The sequence below is a fragment of the Wyeomyia smithii genome, chromosome 2, assembly GCF_029784165.1.
Source record: "Wyeomyia smithii strain HCP4-BCI-WySm-NY-G18 chromosome 2, ASM2978416v1, whole genome shotgun sequence".
Lineage (NCBI taxonomy): Eukaryota > Metazoa > Arthropoda > Insecta > Diptera > Culicidae > Wyeomyia > Wyeomyia smithii.
In genome coordinates, this window is record NC_073695.1 from 15883847 (window position 1) to 15909325 (window position 25479).

General features: G+C 37.4%; 1 protein-coding gene across 2 annotated transcripts in view; it reads left to right on the forward strand.

Annotated features, from left to right (window-relative positions):
* The window catches only part of LOC129725380 (syndecan-like), an 85885-nt gene that overhangs the window by 26071 nt on the left and 34335 nt on the right, over window positions 1-25479 (forward strand). For both annotated transcript variants that reach the window (XM_055681152.1, XM_055681153.1), the window contains exon 2: window positions 17369-17488. In XM_055681152.1, coding sequence (XP_055537127.1) covers window positions 17369-17488 — 120 coding nt within the window. The remainder of the gene's footprint in view (window positions 1-17368; window positions 17489-25479) is intronic.

The following is a 25479-nucleotide window of genomic DNA, read 5'->3' on the forward strand; positions in this document are numbered from 1 at the left end:
CAAAGACGTCATTTTGTGCTTTTAATATTTTCTATAATATTTTTATAGCCGGAGAGTTAGTTTAATTGGTCTTCAGCAAAGCTGAGATAAAATTTTTGTCTTGAAAAAAATTTGCATAAAAAAAAATATTTTCAATTTTTTATCAAAATTAAAAAGTTATTATGTAGCTCTTTATTTAAAATTTTATTTTCTTAAGAAAACTACAGAGATTTAGCTATATGAAATAAAAAATAGAGGAAAAAGAAAATTTTCCAAAAAAATTCCAATATGGAACAAGGTTTTGAATCAACAGATTTCTCTAACCAGGTTTGTGGCATAATCCCACTTCATATAACTCCTTTTTTTCATTTTTGAAAATTCAGGGTAGCAGTTTTAGTAGAGATAGTTTACTCTTCGTTGAAATCATTGCACCACCCTATCATAACAGCTTTTCCTGATGCGAATGCTCTGATCAGCGCGAGAATTTTAATTAATACCAATGAAGCATGAATTCATGAGGCGGCCTTTACAGTTTGAAATGAATGGGAGAGCAAAACGTTCAATCAATCAATGCTACAGTCGAATTACGTTACCTGTTCTTTGAACTGCATTACCTGTTACAGATTGAACATGTGGACGTGTTGTCATTGTTCTACATTATGAATTATCATTTTCTCAACAAAGCGAACTTATATTAGCCTTCATAATAACTGTGGTTGTAAATCAAAAATAGTTTCATTCATGAGTACAGAATATCACATTTTTGCATGCATTTTTTATAGATTAAAACTCGATTTGAAAACCTTGGAAAAAATCCACAATCTCGATGCAATCGTTTCACCTCATAAATTTGTCCCAACCGCTTCGATATCAGCCACGTAACGACTCTTTGGGGACCAACTCGTAAACGAATAAGGCCCTAAAACAAACTGTATCCATCGTTTCATCTCCGAAGAATCACTCTCCCGAGGTCTGCGCCATTTCTGCCATGCAGAGTGCCGAAATTGATTTAACCCAAATCGATATGCTGCTGTTGTGTTTGCCTCCCTGTCTGCCTGATGGTGGAACGCAGCGCAGCGCAGCGTTCCACCGTTTTTCTCTGCAAAATCCCTGTAGTCAGCAGATTGGTTCTGTTCTGGCAGCCCTGTCCCTCCGGTTGCGGTCTATTTCCAATCTCTGTTCGCAGTAGATTTTGTATCCGATGTTGATGATGATGATGCTGACGATGATATCTCGGTGATGTTTATCATAACGATGAGCAAATTGTTTGTCCGCTAGTTTGGGCGCATGTATTCTGATGCTTTTGTTCGAGGCGAGATCGAAAAGCACACACAGCCAGCATCATCTAACTGGGGAGAACGATTGCGAGAGTAGAGCACGACAGGAACCTCCCACGAGGACGAACGTATCCTTGCAGCCAGGCCAACAACAGACACCGGAGATGAATCTGTCGCTCTCTCTCGGATGAGTGAGCCGCTCTTCGACAATTGAATGGCGAGCCCTCGCGCGAAATAGGATCTCTTAGAATTTCTGCATTGCATTCGTTTTCGCAGTGCTCACTAGCTGGAACATCCTTCGCGGCGTAAGGACAAACGCAGGCGGGTCTCGTCCTGATGCTGGCTTTGCTTTCTTTTATTTTATTAGACAAGTGGCATCAGTAGTAGTAGCAGTGCTAGTAGTAGCGGTGGTAGTGGTAGTGGTCCAAGTTTATCTCACTACTAATTGCTTCTTGGTGCCACGGCATTTTCAGATACAAATCTGCTGTCCTCCGTGGTGGTTGCTAGTGATAGTGCTGTTAGAAGAAAGCAAAACACTTTTTCATAAACTTTCTCCAAAAATAACAAACCATACTACGGGAAGTACGCTCAAATGGTTAGGAATTAAACGGAAATTACTGGATTTGTTGAAACTTCGAACTTGAGAGCAAGTTAGTGTTCGGTTGTTGTACGCAGCATTTATAGGCGTGTGTTTCGTGTAGTGACTTAGTTAGTGTGCTCCGTTGAGTGCGGCTCGCCCTCGCCACGGAAGAAGACAGGGAAAGGTGTGTATTCAGATGTATGTCCTATATATGAGTTAGTATTCGTCTCTGGGCGAGTTGGCAGAACAAGCGGAAGGTTGCTGTGGATACTGGATGGTTTCAGATAGTACTCTGGGTTATGCAATTTTGAAATTCCTACGAAAAAATCAATAATATCGGAATAAGGATAACATGCGAGCTCTTGGGGTGCTCCACTGGAATCGTATCGAATGTCTTGCAGAGCGGAAGCGGGTGGTGGGTGGAAAAAACGCAACGCAGCAAACTAGTATACGTTCAGGCTAGCCTCCAACTTTGCTGCAAGCAGGGAAGGGTGGAGACAAGAAAAATCTCCGATGACGTTAGCACTAAAAATGAACTGCGATGCCTTGGGGTTACGGTGATGACGGTGAAGGGACTAGTGATTCGACTGCAAAAGACTCTTCGCTGGCTAAGCGTGAAAAGATGTGAACATGTCTCCGTCTGAATGGTATATGGTGTGCAGTAAGGATAAAAAGAGTTTCCTTTTTATTCTTGCTCCCTAGACGGAAAACGACGAACGGACTGTGAATGCAGAATGCGTCTTTATCTAATGTTTGAGAAAAGCAAAAGTAACGGGGAGTTTAGGGAAGCCGAAAGAGATACAGACAGTGTGCCAGGAAATTCAGTCACTTGAAGCTGGCAACTTGGCGAATGACGTCAGTGAAAGGTGTTGCGGATAATGATGTTTTCTTTGAAAACGGTGGCATAATGTTGTTAGTAATGCTGTATCCTTAGGAGTTGAGTTTCCGTTTGCATTTCTTCGGTCGAAGACGAACCGGTATCTCTGACAGACGTATATGATACTCATCACTTATTCATAGCAGGGTGATATTCAAGAGCAATTCTCGGTTATTTCATACTAGGGATATCAGTGGGATACGGATTAGTATGCAGCTGAGAGGGCGGCAAATATCGTGTTTATTTAAAGTTTCGATTTGCCTTCTCCGCTGTAAATCCATTTTTGATGAACGCTTTTGGTTCGGGAACTCAATTTTAAATCTGAGTTTTGATTCTGCAGTTATTGCCAGTTGCATCTAGTGAGGTGCATATATTATTCAGTGGTCGAATCTGCACTGCTTTCATATCATTGTAGAGCAGTATATCAATGTGATAGTTCCCGTCTCCCATAAGCTCGATAATCCTGCTTCTGTTTACGTCGCAGAATTAGCTGCTATTCAGTACACCCTAGGGATTATCGAAAAAATGCCCACGGACCATTATTTCATCTTTACGGACAGTCTCAGTTCTATTGAGGCTCTTCGATCGATGAAAGATGTTAAGCACTCTCCGTATCTCCTGGGGAAAATACGGGAACATCTGAGTGCTTTATCCGAAAAATCGTTTCAGATTACCTTAGCGTGGGTCCCTTCTCACTGCTCGATACCGGGCAATGAGAAAGCGGACTCTTTGGCTAAGGTGGGCGGTGAAATTTATGAAAGACCAATTGCTTTTAATGAATTTTTCGCATTCGTACGTCAGAATACGATCATCAGTTGGCAAAATTCTTGGACCAGAGGGGAACTGGGAAGGTGGTTGCATTCCATTATACCCAAGGTATCGACGAATCCGTGGTTCAAGGGGTTGGATGTAGGTCGAGATTTCATTTGCGTGATGTCTCGGCTTATGTCCAATCACTATAGATTTGATGCGCATCTCCGTCGTATTGGGCTCGGGGAAAGTGGTATCTGTGCCTGTGGTGAAGGTTATCACGACATAGAGCACGTTGTTTGGTCATGCCCTGTACACCGTGACGCCAGGTCTAAATTAATAACTTCCCTCCGGGCCGAGGGTAGAGAACCAGCTGTCCCTGTTCGTGATGTCTTGGCGAGTCGCGATCTACCCTACATGTCCCTTATATACATTTTCCTGAAATCCATCCATGCCCAAGTCTAGTCCCATTCCTTTCCACCCACATTCAACAAAACGGCAAGAACACGTCGTAGACCTCGATTTTGGAACCAGCAATTGAACCCCACACGAACTCGCCAGGAAAACCCGAGGCCTTTCTTTATATCTTGGCTCAGCGGCACACACCATATGGCAACTTGAACACCAGCTAACAACAACAACGAACCAAAACTAGCGACTAGACCCCGCACAATACCCTCAGAACCCGAGGATTACAAGCCCCTGTCCCAGCTCATGACATCGTGGCTTAGCAGAACAAATCCATACATGCTGCATATTCATTCGATGATCATCGGACGACCATTCAACTACAAAACACTGATTGAATAATACATGCTAGTTTTAAGATAGACTTAATTTCAGCTCGTAGTCGGCAGCGAGGATAAAAAATTTGCTTATAGATTTTAAGTCATCCGATATAATTGGCGCCGTTAAACATTGAATTGTATTTGTGACGTGTCAAATAAATGATTTGTGAAGAAAAAAAAATGTGATAGTTCCTGTCAAGTATAAGTTAACTCATTCAGAAACTTGTGATTGTTTTCGTAGTCTTTTAAAACTTTAACCCAATCAAGTGTGATTTGACCATTTGAAATAGTCTCTTGATTTGTGGATGGTTGTGAACTCAAAACAATGAATATTTTTGTTTTTGGAATTTACTTCAAATGTGCATATTTTATTATTTAAACGACATTTTTAAACTTTGTTCTCGTTTGAGACGTCTGTATTTTGTCATTACAGTCAACACATGCAAAATCTATTGGGAAATTTTACGCATATGGTTAGTTTTTATTACCGCAGCTTTTGAGTGAAGCGTCTCAAGTTATAATATTTTTTTCAGTTTAATTATTTAGCATATAAACTAAATTTGAATTAAAAAAAATCAGAGCTCAATCATACATCGTGAAAACAAGGTTACAGCTTCGTAGCAGCAAGTTCAAAAAATTTGATTTGGCAAGCGGATGGTCATAGACTCGATACTTGGTAGAATCAGGTCATTCCTTGTCAGAGGACTTAAGCATAGGTTTATTCCCAGGCTGCCCATTTATCTTTCCTTCCCGTTGAATTTTGCAATACCGCCTTCCTGCTGACTTCAGGTTCCATACGCAATGTGAGTATTCCCGGAATAAAAATAATATCCAGAGGCCAGAAATCACAGCAAATACGCAATGTTCAGGGTGGCCACTCAATCGGGAAAACGGGAAATACGGGAAAAAGTCGGGAATTGAATTACATCGGGAAAAACGCGGGAAAAAGTCGGGAATTTTTTTATTCAATCGGGATTTTTTTAAAGATTTTTTTAAAGTATTGTGTATGATGCAATCACAAATGATGGAGAAGTTGGAAGTGCGGGACTGCAAGTTAGTCCCTTAAAAGTCACATTTTTCTTCAGCAGTCGATTTTTTAACCAAAAAGTCACTAAACTTACTTTTTTTGACCCGCTGACCAGCTGACTACTTTAATCAGTCCGGCTTTTCAAATGAAATAAATGTTGACACCAAATGTCTTAGAATAGCATAAAACGTCGAAATCTGGTGTTATCTATAAAAATTGAATGGACTCTGTGGGACTTTTCAAGATGGTAAAGCGAATTGAAACCGGGGTCGGAAACCGGTCCGGAGTCTGGGATTGGAAGTTGCCAGTTTATCGAGAAAACGTTTTTAGTGAGAGAATCAATCATAAATTCTCATATGTACAATAGAAACTGTTTCATTTTCTAAGAGCATTGCAATATAAGTTTCACTGTACAATCTTACTAACATTACTAGTTATTAGTAGTTATTTGAATAAACAAATTGAGGATAAAATAAGTGGCACACAGTTCTGAATCTCCAGTTTTTTAAATAGATTTATATTTCAGCTAGTCTTTTTGAAGAAATATTTGGCGAACTCTAGCGAAACTAGCTACCATTTCCGCTTAGAAACTCAATGCTGGTGAAAATTTGGGTTTGGGACGAACTTGCTATGCGGAGCAGTTAATTGAAAAAAAAAAAAATTACAAACTTGCCACAAAATAGAGCAAACATTATTTTGGAATTTTTTGAAAAACTAATTTTTATACATATTTCAAATTCGTATTTTTTCTGTAAATTATACAATTTGACTGTGAAAAACCTATTTTTGATGTAAATACAATCAGAAATGTTCTTAGAAAAGAGCATAATCGTTTGCGAAGTTTTTCATGAAAACATTTTATTGATTTTATCTGTTGCTGCATACGACTTTTTACTTTGATCTTAGAGTACGATGCTGGCCTAACTAGTCAGTCGTCGTAGGTTCGTGTCTCGGTTCGAGAGAGACTGTTAGTGTCTGCAGGATCGTAGCGCTAGCCCTGCAATCGCCCCGTGCACTAAACAGTTGGCTGCTAAATCTGTGGCCAATAAACAAAAATACTTTAAGTATTCTAAAAGCCAAAATAATTAGCTTGATTGTTGTGATGTTTCCGGCAAAGCTGTAAGCTTATTTTTTGAATTCTAAGTAACCAAATGTTAAAACGTTGATTATTTGAACACGGAAGAAGTTAAAATTTCTGAAGATTTTTTTTCGAAACCAGAACGATTTGTTTGATTGGTGCGATGTTTTCGGCAAAGTTGTTGGCAGTAGTTGAGTAATAGAAATATTCTAACTTAAACATTTCAAAGAGCTGATTTTTGAAAAATATTGTTATATTTTTTAAAAACTGCATAATGTAAACTGAACATTGATGATCATGGAGAAATAAAAACTAAAAATTCTTTAGAAAAAAATCCTAATAACAAGGATTTGGGAAAATTTCAGGAAACATTTTCTTTCTTGAAAATTTTCAAAGGAATTAAAAATAAATTTGTTTCCTTTTCAACGGTTTCTGCAAGACATGTTCGTGCAGTAAAAGACCTTTATTTCGAAAAATAATAACTTAAGACCTTTTTCCTGATTTCCAGGTTATTTTTTTAAGTTCCGATATCACTTATTTTGAAATGTTAGTCCCCAATATCATTTTTTTTTATCAGCTTGACCATTTTGAGTGCTGGATGCAAACAAGTTGAAGATGTTGGCAGATGACCAGAGAGATGCAACTTTGATGGACTAGCAAATCAAAATGCTGGAAAAGTTGTAAATTCACTTCTGAAAAGTTTTGAATCTATGTAACGCGTGATAAACGAAATACAGTTAAATCGCAGTATTTTTCCTGAACGTAAAATAACATTATCTTTAATTTGTGAAAAAAAAAACGCAAATCCATGTCACAAGTTTTGTTCCCCAAATAATCAATTCAATCAAAATTTTTTTACTTTTAGGTTAAGTAGTTTCTTGTTCACCCTTAACTTCCCATGACTTTTTCCGATTTGAACAACGGAAAAAAAAAATGTACGCAAAGTGCTGTTTTGTTTGTTCTTTTTCCCCTAATAGGTTGTTATGTGTTGAATAAAAACGGTGCTCATATCATATTTTAAGAAGATAGATAGACACACATAATGAATGCACAAAATAGCTAACACGATTATTGACTGCTTAATGGAAGGTTTGCAAATTTGAGAAAATCGCAAAAATTATATTTAACCTGTCTACCATGGAAAGGCAAAAGTTGCATTTTATGTAACTAATCAACTGTTTGTGTAGAATGTCCCGAGCAAATTCGGTAGGAGTGATATACGCTATTACTTCCAATTTAAGGTTCAAAAATTGGCGTTCAACCGTCGATAGAACATAACCTAGTTACCGTTTTTGACAATCGGGAATTTCTTGCAATCATGCGGGAAAAAGTCGGGGAAAATGCGGGAACTCGAAAATGTATATGAGTGGCCACCCTGAATGTTTAATCTATTATTGCGGTTTCCGATGAATGAAAAACATTTCAAAATGGCCAGACATTATTCTGAATTCTAACAAGCTGTTCTCCGGTTTCTGAAAAAGATCCTAAAATGACCGAATATGATCCAATATAAGCATCTCGGCATCAAGATGATGCTCAGAAGCCGCGAATCACCCCGGATGTTTTGGAATCCACTTCCGGTGTTTGTCAAACAGTCTTTATTGGTCAAATACAACCCAAAACGAGCATTTCCAGAACCGAGATGATGCCCGAAGTCCAGAAATTGACCACAGATGCTACTCTTTAATCCAAGGTTGTGACTTCCAATGTCTAGAATACAGCCTATAATGACGAAATACCATCCAATAAGGGTATTTTCAAGACGAAATACCATCCAATTAGGGTATTTTCAGGACGAAAATTAATGCCTCCTCGAAATTCAAGGCAATTTTAAGGTGCTGTTTGTCGAAGCTCGAATGATAACTCAAGAGATAATTCAATAAAGATAAATTTATAAAAAGATCAAGAATAAATAGAGATAAATTAATAAAAACATCAAGAATTGCTCAAAATACAACTTTTTTAGCACCGTTAGAAGCCATAGTACCCAGGGGGTCCGTCAACATGAACTAACCAAAGTGGTTTTCTCATTCTTTCATTACTTTAAATCATTTGTACATAAAAAAATCATTTTTGAAAGACCTTGTCTCACTAGTGGGATGGTTTCAGCGAGGATTGCTCATAAACCACTTGTAAGGAAAAAACATGAAATTCTGAGACCCATCCATTTTGCACAATGAAAACATCAACTCCAGCAGTAGTCTCGTCAATTTCCACAAAAAACAGCAACAAAAAATCACTAAAAATGTTCAAATGTGTGTTTGTTTGACACGGACGCCGTGATGACAGTTTCTAAATGTATGTTACAGCGCGTTTCCTGTAAAAACGCTATTTGTTTGCATCACTACAGCAAACATAAAATAGCGTTTTCACAAATGACGCATTGACTATTACCGTGGTGGTCAATCAAAGTCCAGATTTTGGACTTAACAGCTTATGTTAAGACAAAGTGTGAAAAACGTATTGTGTTGATTTCATAGGATTGCGTTGAGCTCAAAGTTTCGCTACTATTTTTTTACTTATTTCCAACGTCACAAATTTTTTGAAATTATTGACGAATTTTCTCGAAATGGGACCTTTCATTTGCGGTAATTGGAGCCAGACTCAAACAATTTTTTTCAATGGATTTTATGATTTTTTTTTTCAAATGGCTTCAAAACTGATGCACTTCTGTATAATAAAAATAATTCGCTGTTTTGAATTTCTCAATTTCATACTACATATTTACAAAACTATTATATATGAGTCAAATTATCGTAATAAGACCTAACCGTCCTTTAACGACATCAAAATTGAGGTTTTGATACCGAGGCTCATAATTAAAGCACTGTTGCAGGCTCACTAATCCGCTAGATATTACACTGGGGTCGCTTTTTACGCGGTTGGTTGTACCGCATTTAAATTATTACATTAGCCATACTTATACTAAACTTATTTGATACCGCGTACAAATGATCTTCCGAATCGAGTAAAAATAATCCGCGTTATTGTAGAAATGTCCCGTTTAAGAAAACGCATAAAAACAACCCGCGTAAAAAGCGACCCCAGTGTATTAATATTTCATAATATGAGCACTTAGAATTTATTGCCGGATCTTGGTTATTTATTTCCGCGAACGACACCACTGAAGTTAAAAAAAAAGACATCTGTCACATATTGTGGTAAATCTCGATTCAACTTAACTATCGGTAGTATTACAGAACTCATTTGCAAACTTTTTTATTGAAATATATCTAGGCTAACACTGGAGAAGGATTGAAGTATTTAAACCTCTCCCTCATAAACCAATATAATTAAATAATAACTAGAGATAGAGAATGGTTGTGAATGGATAATTAATTGAACTTTCACTTAAAAATATTAAAATATGAAATCCTACACACAAAAAAAATATAATTTTGAAAACAAAAAATGATTTTAAAAAAATATGGATTATCTAAAAAAATTGAAAATAAAGTTTCTTGGATAGACAATTTAGTTACCTAAAACTCTTCAGAATGAATCACATTGAGCACTTTTAAGGAAAAAAATGTAACAAAAACTTTTTCCCCTACTATGTACCCAACAGCAAAAAAATACTGTGAGTAACTTATTTAAATAATTCATATCTCGATGGTTTTCTGACGGATTTTCGATCTTTTGGTACAAATGAACTCGGAATGAATTTTTGTTAATTGGCAACATATTAACCTAAAAAAAAAACAAAATATCAGAAAAAGTTCCACGCGTTGCAAAAATATACATTTTGACATACACTCCTAAAATCCGAAACATTTCCGGTGTAGGTTAGTCGCGTCTAGTTCTCTAGTAATATTAGCAAACTCTGATAATTCTTCTGTAAAATGAAACCGGTTTCATCAAAATTAATTCATTTTTCGTGAATTACTGGCCATCAACAAAAATGACCAAATTTTACCTGTCTCAATCATATTGTCTACCCTCTGTACATTACCAAGCTCGAGAATAATTTTTGAATGCGTGCGTTATTCCATACGAAGTGATCACGAAACCACACAAACTTCGCATCGACCATCAGAGATTTTGCTCAAATTTGGGGAAATCATTCGTCTATTTTTATTTTGGAAAAATCCCAATTAAGGTCTCGATTGGAACACCCCCAGCTCTGTGGGAAATCATTTCTTGGGTTGTTTTTGAGTCCAAAGGTTAGCAAGTATTTTCAAATAAATTTTGAGATTGACTCAGTCTTCTACGGGGTGATAAGTGTTTCTTACGGGAAATTTTCCGATGAACACGATGAAAATTTAAAATAAAATTGGCTGCATTTACCGCCAAATGCAAATTTAATTTTAAAATACAAAAATAATTTCTCTGGCAACACTTTCAGCCAAAAATGATTTTTCTTCTGGATTCCTTGGTTTATCTATTTTTTTTTCTTAAATCTCATATCATCACCTATTTTTTGGACGTCTTACGTCTGAAGGGTTTCGCGCCAACTCGACTGATCGGTTGGCAGCATCCTCTCAGAATTTAATGAAACTTTGTAGGTGTGTAGGCTATACTATCCTAAGCAACTTTGAATATATTTTTTATAAAATTTGTCTTTACTAACATTTGAAAAAGCCGTGTCAAATTAATAACAGATAAAGAAGAAAAACATTTGAATGGAGCTGAAGTTTTTTTCATAAATCGGAATATCTGAATAATAGAGAAAAATTGTCAAGCGATGACTTTTAGAAGAGTATCCTAACTTTTATAGAAAAAAATACACGAATAATTTGAGATTCTACAATAAAAAAATTATTCCAAAAAACAGAAACAAAGGTTTTGAAAATTTGGCCATCTCGGATTTTCTCTTATATAAGTTTTTTAGATAAACAATTCAGTTACCTAAAATACTTCTGAACAAATCAACGGGGGCACTCTTAGCTTAGCTAAGATAGACTGCCTTGTTTTTGCACTCCGTGACAAAATTGCAAAATGACCCAGATGAATGGTGCTTGGGACTAGCATTACATCCCAATTAGCAACTTTCATTGGTTCACAATTGGTAAAAATCGTAAAAGAACTGATCAACAACAACCGCCGGCCACGACCAAAAGGCTGTACTACTTGGAAAGGATTTATTTAGAGACATATTATAATAAGTACAATGCTCCGGTCACTTTTTGATAAATGATGCTATATTTTACGCAAAACTTAAATTAACTTGCAAGCAATATGTGATGCGCGAAATATTTAGAGCTAGTACGTATTTTACGACACTCGTTTGTTTTCGGTACTTCTCTAAGCAATGCTGGAAACGTGCAGTTTCATTGTAGCACAAAATACTTTAACTTGATTGAACATAGTTGAGGTGAAAAAAAAATTTAAGTGAAACGTATTTATATCCTTCTCAGAAAGCTGGAATCCAAATTCAGTGTTTCTTATTATCCTTGTTCACATATCAGGTAACACTCGGTTTGCCGCTTCCAATCACTTTTCTGGTCTTTGTGAAGTCGAGTATTTGGTATTCACACCGGAGTAATAACGGCTTTTATCCAATAAACGTAGACACATCCGTCTTCCGGATACAAGGTTTATAGGCAAAATCACGAAAGGCAGAATCACGAAAAGCAGAATTACGAAAGGCAGAATATTTCATAAGGCATAATAACGAATGGCAGAATCAAAAAATAGTCTTTTTTCTTTTTAATGCTGTCCTTCGCTACCGCTTGTTCGGACTTAACTAAGGGAAAGAAAACCTGTTTGACTAATCCTAGAAAACCAGTAGATCAGTTGTTTGTATGCGAGAGGCCGCCGCTTCCGACGGCGGGTCGGCGGCTTTGTGCCGCCTCGGTTCCTTGCCCTCGATTATGCGTCTTCGCCGCATGAATTGTTTTATGTTAATTATTATCAACTAGCCGTTGAGACTAGTGTAAGTTATACCTACCTTCGAAACATTACTCTCCGCGATGCCGTGAAACTCTTTAGGACCTGAGCCAAACCAGTTTGCGCGTTTCTGATCTAATAATTAGGCTTGATTTGCACCTCCCATCAAAACTGGTCATTGCTTGTGACCAAATATTATGTCTGTTCACCAAATAATATTAAATAAAAAAGATAGAGTAGCAGCTTTGATACCGTGACCAGGATTCGTATCAATCTGTCATCACGCACTTGGCTATCGTGAGTTCGGTTTTGCTACCAGTGATTCTGCCTTTCGTGCCCTTCGAGATTCTGCCTTTTGAAATATTCTGCCTTGTGTGTACGGTCATAGAGTTCTGCCTTTCGTGATTCTGCCTTCTGTGGCGAACCCGATTCCTGAAAGATTTTCTAACAATTTTTTGGTGTTCTCCTGGTGGAAGTACGGTTAGAAAAAAGTTGCCAAGAGATGACGTTTAGGAATTTTATTTGAAAAATAATGAAAATATAGAATTTGAGATTTACACTGTAAAACATTCACTTTAAAACAAAAAGTGATTTTTGAAAAAAATCAGTCATCTTAGATTTTTTAAACAAAGATTTTTAGGTGGACAGTTTGGATGCTCTGCTGATAGAAACTCTTCTGAGTAAACCAAAGTGAGTGCTCATAAAAAAATGTTTTTTTGCCTCTGAGATCATAACCGTTCACTAATGACAAGAGTTATAGAAGATTTGTCAAAAGTTGGTTTTTAGAAAATTATCCAAATTTTCGTAGAAAAATATTTAAAAATGAATTTTGAGATCCTAAACTAAGTTTTTTCTTATACCAATGTACCAAAGTGGGCACTTTTGACTATGCATGGAGCCACTTGAAGTAGGTTTTTTTTAGAAAAAAACGGTTCCGCAAGAGTGCCCATTCGGTTTGTTCAGAAGAGTTTTGGGCTACTAATTGTCTATCTGTTTTCTTAAAATCACTTTCCTTGAATGATTTTTTTTCAGTGCTAAATCTTAAATTCATTTTCTCAATCAAGGTTCAGACAATTCCCTGGAAGTCATTACTTGACAACTCTTCTTTAACTCTTCTTTTTATTTAGATATATCGATTTATTTTAAAAACTTTCAAGTTTCATTACAGATAATTTTGAAAATTATTTATATTTATATTCAAAGCTGCTTAGAGCAGTAAGGCCTACACACCCACAAGGTTTCATTAAATTCTGAGTGGGCGCTGCGAACATCTGGTCGAGTTGGCGCGGAATCCTTTGTTTATAATATAAATTCGTCAAAAAAGGAGATTGTTACAATCTCTTCGAATATGTTTTAATCCCAGGACAACAAATTGATTCAAGCTCAGTTTCCTGTAGACCTTGTGAGGCGAGAAGGTGCGTGAATTTTCAACTGCTACAGAAATAGGGAGTTTCGCAGCAGGCGGTTGTCTGTGCGTAGAGTTCTCGCACGCGAAAGGTTTATACGTGCGAATACAGCTTTGATTTTTTTTATAAATTAGTACTCTTGATAAAGCATGTACACCCCGTTAGGCATACAGACGCGAGGCTACAGTACGTACGTACGCTAGGCATAACTAAGAGAAAGAAACTCTGTTTGAGTAGTCATAGCCAATCAGTAGGTCAGTCGTTTGTATGCGAGAGGCCGCCGCTTCCGATGGCGGGTAGGCGACCAGCTCGGACTGCGGAAACCACGACGGCTTAGTGCCTCCTCGGTTCCTTGCCCTCGATTATGCGTCTTCGCCGCATGACTTGAAAAATATTACTTCAACCTAAACTCTTAAAGGAATAAATTTACACTTGAACTACATATGCAGAGTACAAAATATCTGAGTATAATATATACTCCATTGAATGACGCTTTTTGTCAATCATCAAACGTGCGACATAGTGAATAGACATTGTGACGCGAACTGGATGTTACAAATCTGAACTGATGTTGCAAATCCGGGACGCACAATCACGTTATTTGGATCTCTTACGATTGTACAACATGGTACTCGGCCTCATGTTCATTCGGCCTTGCGTCGGTTCGCCATCGCGTCCAATACTAATACTTTTAACTTTTCATGTTTAGTCAAATAATTTGGTGACATTGTTAGCACTTTTCCGTGAAACGAAAACTATAAAAGATGTTTTGTAAAAAATTTGTGTCGAACTTTGTGAATAAAAATCATAAGTAACATTTTGTATAGAATAAAATTTGATTGTTGCAAAATTTGTTATTGATAGTTGAACTTAAAAACTTATAATAAGCACCTTTAAATTAAAATAAAAGAAGATTCGAATTATTTAGATAAGACTTTTTCTTCAATTATTCGTGGTTTCCCAACAACAACCATCTATCTAAACATATATAAATGCAGTGCTGTCTGCCTGACTGATCCATATAGGCTCTGAAACTAAGAATCGGCATGAAATTTTGTATATAGGGGTTTTAGGGGCCGGGAAAGATTATTAAGATAGTTCGAGACTCCTCCCTCTTCTGGAAAGGAGGGGATCCATACAATTGAAACACAAATTTCTGCACATCTCGTGGACTAACCAACTAAATGGAATCAAGTTTGGCAGGGGAATGTTTTTAGGAGTAACAAATATTTGTCCATAATAGTTCTACACCCCTCCCGCATCTGGAAGGGAGGGGTTTTCTACAAATGAAACACATTTCTGCACATCTCGAGAAATAATCAAAAAAAAAAATGGAACCAAATTATATGTTGACGTTTTTGAGAGCAAGAAAAATTTTCATAGTGTGTCGACACTCCTCCCTCTTCTGGAGAAGATTCGAATTATTCAGATAAGACTCTCTCCTGAAGGGCTCTTGTACAAATCAAACACAAATTTCTATGGTGATTTGACACTCCTCCGTACTCTGGAAGGGAAGGGAGGACGCCTATACAAATTAAACAGATATTTCAACGAGGTTTTCCAGAAAACAGCCTGAAATGATCGGGTCGATGCACAGAAGCCAAAATTTGACTCCAAACGCCATTTTTAGATTTAAGATGGAAACTTCCGATTTATAATATGGGTGTTTCCGGAACCAGAATGACGCCCAGAGGCCAGAAAATGTCTCCAAATGCCATTTTGAAATCCAAGATGGCGATTTCCGGTTTATGAAAAGAGCGGAAAGTGATCAAATACCACCACCATTTGGACCATACCAGGACACCATTTGAATCCAAAAATGACCACTTCCAGTTTCTGGGAAACAGCCAAAATAACTGAATACCATCCAATATGGGTATCTTGGGAATCATATTTATGCCAGAAAAACAGTTGAAAACGACCGAATACCACTCAATGTGTATATTTTTAGAATAGAGGTGATGTACAGAAGCCAAAAGTCGAGGATGTTGTCATTTCGATAAAACCAATCATTTCAAACGATTTGTCTGTTGACTTTGATTATATCCTATGGCCGATTCGTCGTGCATTTGCAGACTAGAAACAAATCGCTAGGAATTAATGAATTTGAAATGTTTAATATTATTTAATTAAACACAAAAATGGGTGGGACGAAGTTTGCCGGGTCTGCTAGGACAAACATAAAAATGTATGATCAATAACACACAAGGAGATTGCGGATTCAAGTCCCGTCTGGTTGCGACATATTTTTCCAAATCGGTATCATATTTTAAGTTCGCTTATTTTTCGCTTTCCCAGCTGCTCACACTGTCTGCCCTCAATGAACCAATAATACAAATTTCACTAGAAAAATTGGATGAATGATTCAGAAGTTCTCAAGATAACTTCTGAATTATTTATCCAATTTATCATTATTGATCATACATTTCTATGAATTTATCTGGCTGTAACTGGAGAATCACGAATACGTAATGAGAAAGATTTTCATTAAAAAATCACATTTTTAAACTCAATTTCAAATATCTCGCAAACAGAAAGATTTAAAAAGTTAATCACAGATATAATAAAAACTTGTTTACCAAAGGAATTATTTTTATGTGAATTTTGGAATTTATTCAAATAATTTACGGGGATTGCGCAAGATTCACGTGGCACCTGTCTCCCGCATTTAACACTATTCCAGTGTATTTTTTTCGCATTTCCATTGGCATTGTTTCAAACGAATTAGCACAATTGGAACTGTATTCAAATTTCGCTTCGCCTCAGTTCCAAAAATTCAATTTCGCACGAATTAGTATACCATTGAATCCCGACGATTTCTAGGAATTAAAATTTAGCAAGGTAAAAGCATGCTGCAAAAATCTAATTATTTGTATAGCTATGAATCCATGACACGCTGTTTAGAGTTGTGTTCTGCGGAATGTCTATTTCACGAAGCTTTATTCCAGTGTAAAAATAACCGAAATGAAAAAAAATAACTTTCTTTAGGCACGTTGTACACGTTTATGTCTAGCGTATCTTCAACTGTGCTCTCTAGTATTAATGTAAGTGCTTGAAAACTGCACCGCTCCATACATTTCAAAGGGCCCATTCGAAGTGATTTGTGTGCGGTAAACGAATAAATATTCATCCTGAAATTGCACTTCATGCATAAATCAACTCTGGATTACCCCCGGAAATTCGTTCTTTTTGTGACTTTTTCGTTCCGATGCGTAACCGGGAAAGATAGCTTGAAAATATTACAATGAAATGAACGTCAAAAGTTTCGAGCAGTTCGTAAAACACTGTGCTTAATGTCAGTGTATTATTATAGGCAGAACGTAATCATTACAAACTTGTCGACAGGACGATTCCACGCCCGGAGCAGCATCAGACCATTTAGAGTTATCAGTCGCAATCCGAAGGGTAGTTGCCGCGAGGACGTCGAACTTCGTTTACGTTTTGCTCATGTGTGTATGTGTGTGTGTATGTGCACCCGGCAGTGAGCAAAACAATTTACCATATTTTTCTCGCATGACGTACGTCGTCCCTTCAGAGCACAGAGGTGACATAGATTCAAAAGGAAGTGCCTGGAACGATTTTTTACGCTATCCCCCTCCATAGTTATCCGTGTGTCTTTATGCGCCCTCTGAATAGGGCTGCTCCACGTGACAGCACCCGCTAACCCACAGCACCCTCATACCTCGCAGATGGGAGATCCATCCAACTATTATGAAATGTTTCCTTTTTTATATTTTTCCCTAACAGCGTTTCTCTTCTGTTTGGTTTTAATTGCAGAAATCAAATAACCGCAACAGTCAGTCTCTGTCGACTTCGTTTGGCGCGGCAGGCTCCAGCCCGAATAATGATATCTACATCGATGATGAAGGCCTCGAGGGTTCCGGAAGTAGAGGAGAGGTAAGTCCTGACGGAAGAGAGACCCCCGGTCCGTCCCATTTATGTTGCCGGGAAAAGTTAATTCAATTTGCGCCGCGCTTTTCTTTTTTTTGTGTTTTTTTTGTTGCTGTTTCTCCAGTTCTGCCGGCTACGCGCTACTGTACTATTTCGCTAGCCAAGCCTGCCTTGATAAAACCTTGTAGCGGCCAATTTTTCACGTCAATTTTAGAACTTTCCTTTGGAAACAAGTTTCATGCATAATTTAGTGCGCTCCTGGTGCTCACTTAACTGTGGGGTTTCTTGTTTCAGACTGCACTGCTGCTGTTGGCAGTAGAAGTGACCTAGATTGGCAGGATTCACGTTAGAACGAGTGCCACTCTGGTAGTGCTGCTAGTGGTAACACACAACTTAATCCAGCGAATGTTGCTGCTCTCGGTTTCTCCGGATTGCACAGTTGAATCGAGTAGTTTTAATTTAAAAAAGTTGTTTAGTTTTATACTGCATGTTTCGGATTCTGGTAATGCACAAAGCGTTAAGGATCGAAAAAAATTGCTGCATTGGAGATTTACATGAACAGTATTGGCCAAACGTTCCGAGAATTTGTTTCACTATGCACAGTTTTATAGCCAAAACAGCTTCACCATCTTAAAGGATGTACATCGAGCGAGTCAAAAATTATACGCTGCTATGGCATTACAAATAACCCCCGATCGAGTGAGAGAGACAAAGGGCGAGAAAGAGATAGACTGAACCGGGGAGAAATATGCGACTCTTGGGAGGAAAGCTAAGCTCGTAGACTATTGAAAAGGAAGGGTGTCTTCCTGTCTTCCATGGAGAAACTACTTTGGCTAAAATGTACTCGCTCCAGCGAAGCTCACAAAAGCTTTTCTGTAAATAAAATTGCAATAAAGTGGTGCTTTTGGTGGAAGCTGCTCCGGTAACCCGGTTGTTCGAATACAGCTCTCAGGATCAGGACCCCAGGGGAGCAGTGTGAGGACTCGGCACACCAAGAAAGATATAGAAGATGCTCAGATCCATAATAGGCGGGGGTAATAAACAATGAACGTGATTCATAAATTCGTTTATGCTCAAGTCGTTCCGTTTGATACGCTTGGGAAGAAATGAAAAGCGATATTATGTAGTAGTACCTTCTCTTGTTCCGGCGGTGGAACATCCATTGACGTATAATACTCCATTATACCAATAGGTATCTATTCCACATCTATTTATAGAAATTAAAGTTATAAAGTATAGAGCTAGACAATTTAAATAACCAAACAAATTCGAAATGTATAGAAACGTAAAACGGATAATTCAGTCCGCTTTTTTCACTAATCTCAGACACAAAGTAGTTACCCCAACCAACACATTTTACTCTATCCCCATCCGACCGACAACAAAAGTTGGTTCTATTTTCGCTTCAAATCAAAATCGATGTTGCTCCGAATCATTGCAGTATTAACTTTCCAACAAAAAAAAAAAAACAACTTTTATGCTTCATTTGCCTATTGAGCAAATTAAATCCTTTGATGGGTACCGATGCGCTAGTTTACGCCAGTCGGGTCCGTTTTCAAAGGCTAAATACGGATACTCTAAATGCGATCGGATAGATAATACACGAACATTAATTATCCGTATGAACGTGAAGCTCCGAGATTGGTAGTAGAGACTGTCAGTAGACTAGGACACTAGCTAGACACGCTTGTGTGTTCCTGTGTTTGCGACACAAAGGACTACGTAATTTTATGCCCTGCTTGTGTTAAAAAAAATTGATAAAAATCATGCAGCTTCTTTGTACTACGAGCAGTTTCTAATTAACCTGATTCGTCATTGTGTGAAAAAAATCAGACACGTTGAAAGGCCGTTGAACTGGCGGCTGATCAATTTTTCCTGATAAAATCATTTTTTTTTATCCTTGAAAAAATGTGTTTTGACCGCAAAAAAAGTCTGACAAATTTAGTTTTATTTCCGTTCCACTCAAGCGCGTCAATGTCTCTTAGGCTAATGACATACTGAGGCGTCAAATGAAGCGGAGCAAAAAAGCGTCACAAAAGCGTCTGAGCTACTTCTTCGAACGTCTATATGAAACGCTCAAACCGGTCATACTGGAGCGGCAAAGACGCGTCGGTAGAGGCGGCGAAACAGAACGAGTAGTGTTTTGACGCGCGTATACTTACGTGGTAATACCATATTCAGACTAAATCTTTCATCGCCAGGTGCTTTATATTTACTTTATTTTGGTCTTAAACCATAAAAAAAAATAAGGATAGAAAATACTATCGGGAAAAATTTTTGGGTCGACGGGAAAATAATACTGGTATTTTAGATTGATATTGTTGAGTTTTGATTCGAATGGCCAGGAATCTATGCTGAGCTTTTTTGGTCGCGAAAATGCAAGCCGCTGAGTAACTAGCTGTGCTCACATGGGTTATTCAGAACCTAACAGATATTTATTATAACGTAGTTGAACGTTTCTCGGAGTCAACGGGATTAAAATTTAGATTATTTTTTTTATATTTTTTATTACGTATGTAGCGCAACTCACTTCAGAAATATTATTTTATTTCATAAAAAAATCTATGTTTACTAAAAACGTAATTTACCGTGCTTGAAGAAGCAAAAAAACCTTCATTAGACGAATTCATATTTCCTTCAAACAAAACCGCTACTGGAATCTAGGAATATGACAAAACAACGCATTTTCGACGCTCGCTCCAGTATGTCATAGGAAGCTTCACCCAACGCTTCTGTTTATTCCGCTTCTCATACGCTCAACGCTTCGCTTCATTTTACGCCTCAGTATGTCATTAGCCTTACGTACTATTTTCTCCTTTCTGTGGTTCATTTGAATCGAACCCAATATTTATAACTCACTTGCAGAAAGGCACGAGAATTTAGGAAAGGCTCTATTTTTAATATATTTTGAAGCAACGTAAACTTAACACAGAGCTCCAGTACAAATGCAGGGTTGTTACAGTCGGCGCGGATTTTGCGTTTTTTGCGGATTTGGCGCGTTTTTACTACTCTATGGCGCGGATTTTGCGGAAAGCCTTGCAACCTTGCTTTCAATTACCTAAAAATCAGGATATCGGCTGCTGGGCTGGCAGCACCCTTTCAGAGTTCTATGAAATATGGTGGGTGTGTAGTAGGGTGCCAATCACTTGTATGAGAAAAAAGTAATCAAAAAATTTAGGAAAAAAAACCAATACAAAATGTTTACCTGCCCGAAAAACACCCTGTGCGAAATTTCAGGTCAGTTGGATTCAAAATGGTGTGGCGCAAAACGAAGTTACACCTTGAGAAATCCGAAAAATCATTAAAATCATGATTATTTTCAGATAATACCAGATCTCGACGTTTCATGCATTTATAAGCTATCCGGCACCAGAAAATTTTCGAAAACCGAAATTTCATGCAGCCAACCCCTCTTGGGTTCAAATTTTTCACTAGGTTTTTTTCGGGCATGGTTTCTTAAAATTACCATTTTGGTTGGCATCCTATTTTTTAATGCTATTTTTTGAAAATTATCTACACTTACATTCAAAGAGGACTGAAGTTTTTTTTTTGTAAATCGATATATCTGAATAATGACAAGAAAAAAAAGTCGTCAAAGAATGAATTTGAGAAAGATGTCTAAATTTCCATTTAAAAATATTGAGAAAAATAAATAATTGAGATCCTACAAAAACAAAATTTTATCGTAACCGTTATGTGCTCGACAATAAAACACCCTTACGTGCCCTCAAAATGGTCCTTCACAAATAGATTGGGGCTTCACTAATAACATAACTCTTTGGATGTTATGTGGTGGTCCTGAATAGATTCAAAACGGCAACTGTGGTCGATTTACGGCCTATGAATGTCATCCCTGCTCCGAAAATACTCATATTGGGTAATATTTGGCCATTTTTGGCTGATTTTCATGAACCGGAAGTTGCCACCTTGGATTTCAAAACGACGTCTAGGGTCGATTTCAGGTCATCCTGATTTCGGAAATACCCATAACCGTATATATTACTTGTTAACAAGTTCTGAAATCACATGCGTCTCATCGACGTCAGTAATGACAAGGATTAGAGAAAAGTTGTCAAGGGCTGGCGTATAGAAAACCGTCTGGAATTCATTGATTATTCATTAAAACTCTTCTGAACATTCCAACATTGTCACTAGACTGGGAATAGGTTATATGGGTAAGAAGAGATGGTGTTTTTTTCTCGCTCCCATGCACTTTACGTGTTCCTTATAGGTCCTATAACAACTGTGTAACTTTTCAGATCAATCGGTGAAACGCCCGATTTTTAAAGCTTCCATACGATTTTATATGGGAAAAACCACTTTTTCAAAACTTTTTCTATAGAGATGTCCAGTTGGTTATTTTATATCAATATATGACATTTATAGGAAATTTTCCTGGGAAAAACTCTTCTGATGACCGCAAGGCGCTACCTTGCTTGTGAAAAAAGATATTCACCCCAGACTGATTGAATATCTGACGAAGGGCTCACCATTGAATTTTACCAGCAATACTGCTGCAGCATGCTGCTGTTCTAAATTCAACCATGTGGTGAGAAAGAATATCGCTTAAATTTATCTTGGAGGCTTCCTCGAAGATTCTATGAGCAAAAATCACGCTATGAAAACTAATTCCACGCGAATTTTTTTCTCATACTTAAGCAAGTTTGCAATAGCAGCATGCTGTAGCAGTGTTGCTGGAAAATTTCAATGGTGAGCCGTCCGTCAGTTTGGGGTGAATAGCTGTTTCTACAAGCATCGTAGCGCCTGACGGTTTCAGAAGAGTTTTTTCCAAAAAAAAAATCCTACTAATATCATGTATTGATATTTTTTTAAGAGCCAACTTGACATCTCTAGAGAATAAGTATTGAAAAAGTGGATTTTCCCATTTAAAATCGTATGGAAACTTCGAAAATCGGGCGCAAATCGGGCGTTTCATCGATTGATCTGAAAAGTTACACAGTTGTTATGGGACCCATAAGGAACACGAAAAGTGCATGAGAGCTAACATTTATTTTTTGTCCCACCCTAATGGTCACTCTTAAGAAAAAACCTAAATTAATCCACCTAGCGGTCAGACCCAGCCTTTCTCATTCAATTTATTATTTGTAAAAACAGATTTACATGAACACTTCAATCCAATAAATGTATATTCACTCTTTAGGTTCTAAAATATTGATGTTGTAATTTAGGTTCTAAAATATTGATGTTGTAATAAAAATGTTGTAAAAATGCAGTCCGGTCTGTCTGTCTGTCTGATCCATTTAGGCTCGTAAACTACCGAACCCATCGACGTGAAAATTCATATGTAGGGGTTTTTGTGCCGATATAGGTTCCTATGATAGTTTGAGACCTCTCCCTCTTCTGGAAGGGAGGGGTCCCATACAGATGAAACATAAATTTCTGCACAACTCAAGAACAAACCAAGCAAATGAAACCGAATTTGGCATGTGAATGTTTTAAGGGGTAACTAATATGTCCATAATAGTTAGATGAAACACAAATTTGTGCACATCTTGAGAACTAATCAACCAAATGGAACAAAATTCGTCAGGTAAATGTTTTTAGAGGTAACAAATTTGCCCATAATGGTTCGACGTCCCTCCCTCTTCTGGAAGTACATGTTTCTTCACAAATTTCAGCATATCTCGCGAACTAATCAACTAAATGGAACCATATTGGCAGGTGAATGTTTTTAGTGGTAACAAATATGTTTCATAATCGACCTCAGACAATATTTTGGATTGTAAGGTGGCAACTTCCGGTTTCTGGAAAACAGCCAAAAATGGCCGATTTCCACCCAATATAATAATATCCGGATCTAGAATAATACACAGGAGCTAAAATCGACCACAGATAGCATTTTAAATTCTAAGATGGCGACTTCCGGTTTCTGAAAACAGCTGAAAATGACCAAATACCACCCACTATGCGTTTTTCTTTAACCAGTATGCCGTTCAAAATCCAGAAATTGTCTCCAAATGCCATTATGAAATCCAAAATGGCGACTTCCGGTGTTGGCAAAACAGCGCAAACGACCAAATGCCACCCAGTGTGGATATTTCCGGGACCGTAATGATGCACTGGAGCCACAAATCGACTTCAGACAACATTTTGAATTGTAAGATGGCAACTTCCGGTTTCTGGAAAACAGCCTGAAATGGACGATTCCCATTAAAAATGAGTATTTCTGGAACCAGAAAGATGCACAGAAGCTAAAAATTGATCACAGACACAGTCTTGATTTTCAAGATGGTGACTTCCGGTGTCTGGCAAACAGCCGGAAATGACCAAATACCATTCAATATGAATGTTTTCGGAACCAGAATTACGCCCAGATGACAGAAATTGATTTCACAGGCAATTTTAAAGTCCAAAATGACGACTTTCGGCTTCTGAAAAACAGTCCAAAGTGACCAAATATCACCCAATATGAGTTTTTCTTTAACCAATATCCTAAATACCATTTTGAAATACAAGATGCGACTACCGGTTTGTGAAAAACACCCTAAAATACTATCAAATATGAGTATCTCTGGAACCAGAATGATGCAAGGAGCTAACAATTGTCCTCAGGCACCATTTTTAATTGCTAAATGGCAACTTCTAGGCAACAGTGGGAAATGACCGAATAACACTCAATATGGATATTTCCGTAAACGTGATGATGCATAGAAACCAAACATTGACCCTGGACACCATTTTGAATTAAAAGATGACCACTTTAATTTTTGGAAAACAACCTAAAAAACTAAATACCTCCCGTTATGGGTATTTCCGGTGTCAGATTGAGCCCAGAAAATCTGCTGAAAATGACCGAATACCACTCAATATAAATATATTTAGAGTTAAAGCGATGTACACAAGCCAACAGTCGAGGATGTTGTCATTTCGAATAAAACCAATCATTTCAAACGAGTTGTTATTTGACTTTGATCATATCCTATGGCCGATTGGTTAAGCATTTGCTGACTTTAAACACATCGCAAGGAATCAATGAATTTGAAACGTTCAAATAGTACGATACCACATTTAAATTTTGTTAAGTCCACATATATCGATCAAAGCAGGTATAGTTTTAAGTAGTCTTCGAATTTCTTCTCTTTCCATAACTTTTGAGCCACATATCAAATTGTTATGAAGTTTGTTATTTGTGAGTTTGAGAGATGACTCGTTCGTATGACACTAGTAATGTTCAAATAAGTCATGTACTCTTTGAGATAATAGACTTTCGTTGTATTGTTAACAATTCAATACATAACAGTTGCTTAAGTTCGATTATAATCAAATGAAATGGGAACGTATAGGAAAGCCAAACTTTGAAACCACGTGTTCAATCATAATTCATTAGTGAACCCTTAACTAGCCCGCTCATCTGATATCAATATTGATCAAATCGGTTGTGTAGTTTCTGAGATAATGAAGTTTCGTGATTTTCACAAGTCGGTACAGATGAAGTTACAGTTCGATTACAGTAAAATTCAATAGGGTCTTCTGAGGCAGCTAGACCATTCATTTGACACTAATTTTGTGGAAGTCGGGTTAGCCATCTCTGAGAAAAGTGAGTGAGTCCAAGTAGTCATCGGAATATGTTCCTTTGCATAGCTGCATTTCACATTTTTAAACATAACAGGCAAACTAATAGTCCGATTGCAAAACAAATCAATAGGGTCTTATGGGGCAACTAGACCTTCCATTTGACACTGATTTTATGAAAATCGGTTCAGCCATCTCTGAGAAACATGAGTGAGATTAAACAGTCTTCAGAACACGTTTCTTTTCATAACTTTTGAACAACATGTTCAATCTTTATGAAATTCAAAACTTAAAGGTTTTCCAGGTAGCCCGTTCTTTTGAACCAATTTTGTACAAATCGGTTGTGTAGTTTTCGAGATAATGATGTTTTATGATTTTTACTATTTGATACATAACCTCAGAACTAAAAATCCGATTGCAATGAAATTGAATAGGGTCTTATGGGACAACAAGACCTTTCATTT